The following is a 3569-nucleotide window of genomic DNA, read 5'->3' as shown; positions in this document are numbered from 1 at the left end:
GTTTCTGTAGTTGCTATGATATCCCAGTCCCATGTTCCTAACCATGCCCTGAGTTCATCTGCCTTCCCTGTTAGGCCCCTTGCATTGAAATAAATGCAGTTTAATTTATTAGACCTACCTTGTCCCTGCCTGCCCTGACTGTTTGACTCACTTCTGTTCTCAACTGTACCAGTCTCAGATTGATCTCTTTCCTCACCATCTCCCTGGGTCCCACCCCCACCCACCTTACTAGCTTAAATCCTCCTGAGCAGTTCAAGCAAATTTCCCTGCCAGTATATTAGTCCCCTTCCAACTTAGGTGGAATCCGTCCTTCTTGTACAGGTCAATTCTACCCTAAAAGAGATTCCAATGATGCAAAAATATGAATCCTTCACCCATTCACCAGCTCCTCAGCCATGCATTCATCTACTCTATCCTCCTATTCCTGCCCTCACTAGCTCATAGCACTGGGAGTAATCCAGTCTGAAGAACATTTTAAATTTCAGGCTATCAAGTTTCATTTCCCACTACCAACACCCTCCAGGTAGTTCTTCAGGTCATCATTTGTATGAACAATGTAAGGTCCTCTAGTCCTTCAAATCAAAATGAATGCTGCAGGAGAAGCAGTATCATCTCATTCCGCTGCTGTTCAACTAGTATAACCATCTTCACCCTTAAATGGAGATCGGAACAAACACAGAAGGACATTCAGATTCACTAAGATGTACAGCACGGAAACAAACCCTTCAGTCCAATTCATCCACGCTGACCAGATATCCTAACCTAATCTAGTCCCAAATGCCAGCACTTGGCCCGTATCCCTCCAAACCCTTCGATATTAGATATTGGCCCTTCGGTCCAACACGTCCCCACTGACCCTCCGAAGAGAAACCCACCCCCCTATATTTATCCTTGACTAATCCACCTTACACTATGGGCAATTTAGCATGACCAATTCACCTAACCTGCACATCTTTGGGCTGTGGGAGGAAACTGGAACACCCGGAGGAAACCCATGCAGACACGGGGAGAATGTGCAAACTCTACACAGACAGCTGCCCGCGGCGGGGAATTGAACCAGGGTGTCTGGCGCTGTGAGGCAGCAGTGCTAACCACTGAGCCACCATTCCGCCCCTATTCATAGACCCATCCAAAAATCTTTTAAATGCTGTATTTGTACCAGCCTCCACCACTTCTTCTGGCACCTCATTCCGTACATGCACCATCTTCTGCATGAAAAAGTTGTCCCTTAAGTCCCTTTTATATCTTTCCCCTCTCACCCTGTACCTATGCCCTCTAGTACTGGACTCCCCCCACCCCAGGGAAAAGACCTTGTCTATTTACCCTATCTATGCCCCTCATGATTTTATAAACCTCTATAAAGGTCACCCCTCAGCCTCAGAGAGGAAAAGCACCAGCTAATCAGTGTCTCCCTATAGCTCAAATCCTCCAACCCTGGCAACATCCTTGTGAATCTTTTCTGAACCCTTTCAAGTTTCACAACATCTTTCCAATGAGGAGACTGGAATTGCACGCAATATTCCAAAAGTGGCCGTACCAACGTCCTGTACAGCCGCAACATGACCTCCCAACTCCAATACTCAAATGCTCTGACCAATAAAGGAAAGCCTATCAAATGCCTTTTTCACTATCCAAGCCCAACTGAAACCACATCATAGTGCAAACAAACCCTTTCCTCATTTAGATGGGAATTCTATTTCAACAACCATAAAGGAACACAGCAAGAGCACTGAGGGAGCTACTGGGTTGGTTTTTATTAATGCAGACAGATGAGATGACTTTGCTGAGAGTCTTGGATGCAGTGTGTATATTTGGAGCAGGATCTACATATATCAAGGAGAAAAATAAATAATGGAACTAATCTGATATGCAGAGCCACAATGGTCCAAGTGGGCCTTGCTCTGGACTGCGTGATTGCCTGAGCCAATGTTCAAGAAAGATTGGACAACAGGAAGATCTGCAATTGGCCACAACACCTAACTCTTCTGTCAAGCGGTGGTAATAACCAGAACAGGACTGTGATCAATCCCTTTGTGCTCACCTCTGCCTTCCTCACAAGGCATGGCGCACAGGTGAAGCATTTTCCCAGCATTCTTTCTTACTATTTGCAGGTCGATTGCAACCAATTTGGCATAATTGATCCAGTATAACAGGAACATGAAGCTGCTTTCTACCTCAATTAGATCCAGCAAAGGTAAAGAGGAACACAAAGATACCTACCCTGCAATTTTGTTGCGAAGTTTCTTGCTGGGGATGATGGCGATTTCCTCACAGACCCTCTTGTTGGTATGGAAGTCATTGCCAAGGCGAGTGTAATATTTCTCAATGATCACTCGAGCAGCTTTCTTGACTGTCTTAGTCCTGACACGACCCTGACCAGAAGAGAGAAGACGTCATTTTAAGAAAACCATCCTTGTTCCACAACTTTCATAATCCAACAGCAATAAAAGGGCAGACATCCACAATGATTTGTGGAATAAGAACTGATAAACAAATCACTCTTGCCTCATAGTCTGGGCCACAGCTGTATTTTTACATTCCAGGTATGTTCATAAAAGACAACACTGGCTTTCGGACCAGCATGTTCCCATTTCCCTAAGACTAACAATCTATACAGCAACTGTAGCTGAAAAACAAGAGCCCTTTTATTGCTTTTCTTACAGAAGTCAGACAACAGACCCAGCCTTCCATCATCTCTAGTGAATGTCCTTTGAATACATTAAGAGTACCATAGACACAATGCTGCTGCTAAATGGAGATCACTAACCACTGCTTGGTTAAACCACTTCATAATACTGTCAGGGTTTCAAAAGAACTTATTTAAACAATCATTGACCTGTAACGAGTTCTATTTCAAGTATCCCCTTGCAAAACTGCCATTCAATCTGCTTTCCTTGCCCTTTCAGGAAGCACACTGCGAACTACATCAACTCGATATTATTATGAATAATATTTAACACTCTGGTTCTTTTGCCAATTAATCGTAACCTTGTTGCTTCCCTACCCCAGTTACTCCAGCCTAAGCTCGATTATATCTCGGCCTCAAAGAGCATTCCAGATTCTCCTGGAATATATCTCAAAGGGGGAAAGTTGCTGCCAACCTGCGCCGGCAGCCACTAGGAACACCGACTGAGAGCCTGAAAATACTCGGAGAAAGCCCAAGGCCTGACTCACTGCTTCATTCTCTCTCCTCCCACCCACCACCCCCAAGGCCTGGCTAAAAGGCCCCTCAATTCGAGCCCCCTTTTCCCTTGAACCCTCCTTAATCAGCCCCGGGACAAACGCCACCATCAACTCGGCTGCGGAGAGTCACAGCTTCCCTCCAAACCCGCCCTCCGCTCCATCGGCCGCTCGCCTCCCTCTAATATCGGCGGCTAAATGTGGCCGGGCAAGTTTACGATGCACCCGACCAGCCGCTGACGGATTTAGTGCCGTTTTAAGGGCGGATGGAAACAGATTGTTAATCCTGGCCAATTCTGACAGACCCACCATCTTGGATTGCGAACCAGAGAAGAGAGCGAGTACTGCTGGGAACGGCAGTAATGAGGACCCCAGGACTAAGCTGTCCA

The 3569-nt window shown here is 46.0% G+C and overlaps 1 protein-coding gene across 1 annotated transcript in view; it reads right to left on the bottom strand.

Annotated features, from left to right (window-relative positions):
• The window catches only part of LOC122542601 (40S ribosomal protein S17), a 16947-nt gene extending 13378 nt beyond the window's left edge, over window positions 1-3569 (bottom strand). Inside the window, exons 1-2 of the mRNA XM_043680553.1 lie at window positions 3490-3569; window positions 2221-2372 (exon numbers count right to left, since the gene is read on the bottom strand). Of these exons, the coding sequence (XP_043536488.1) occupies window positions 2221-2372; window positions 3490-3492 (155 nt within the window). The 5' untranslated portion in view covers window positions 3493-3569. The remainder of the gene's footprint in view (window positions 1-2220; window positions 2373-3489) is intronic.

This window comes from Chiloscyllium plagiosum, chromosome 40 (assembly GCF_004010195.1).
Source record: "Chiloscyllium plagiosum isolate BGI_BamShark_2017 chromosome 40, ASM401019v2, whole genome shotgun sequence".
NCBI lineage: Eukaryota > Metazoa > Chordata > Chondrichthyes > Orectolobiformes > Hemiscylliidae > Chiloscyllium > Chiloscyllium plagiosum.
This window is presented reverse-complemented; position numbering and strand designations above follow the sequence as displayed.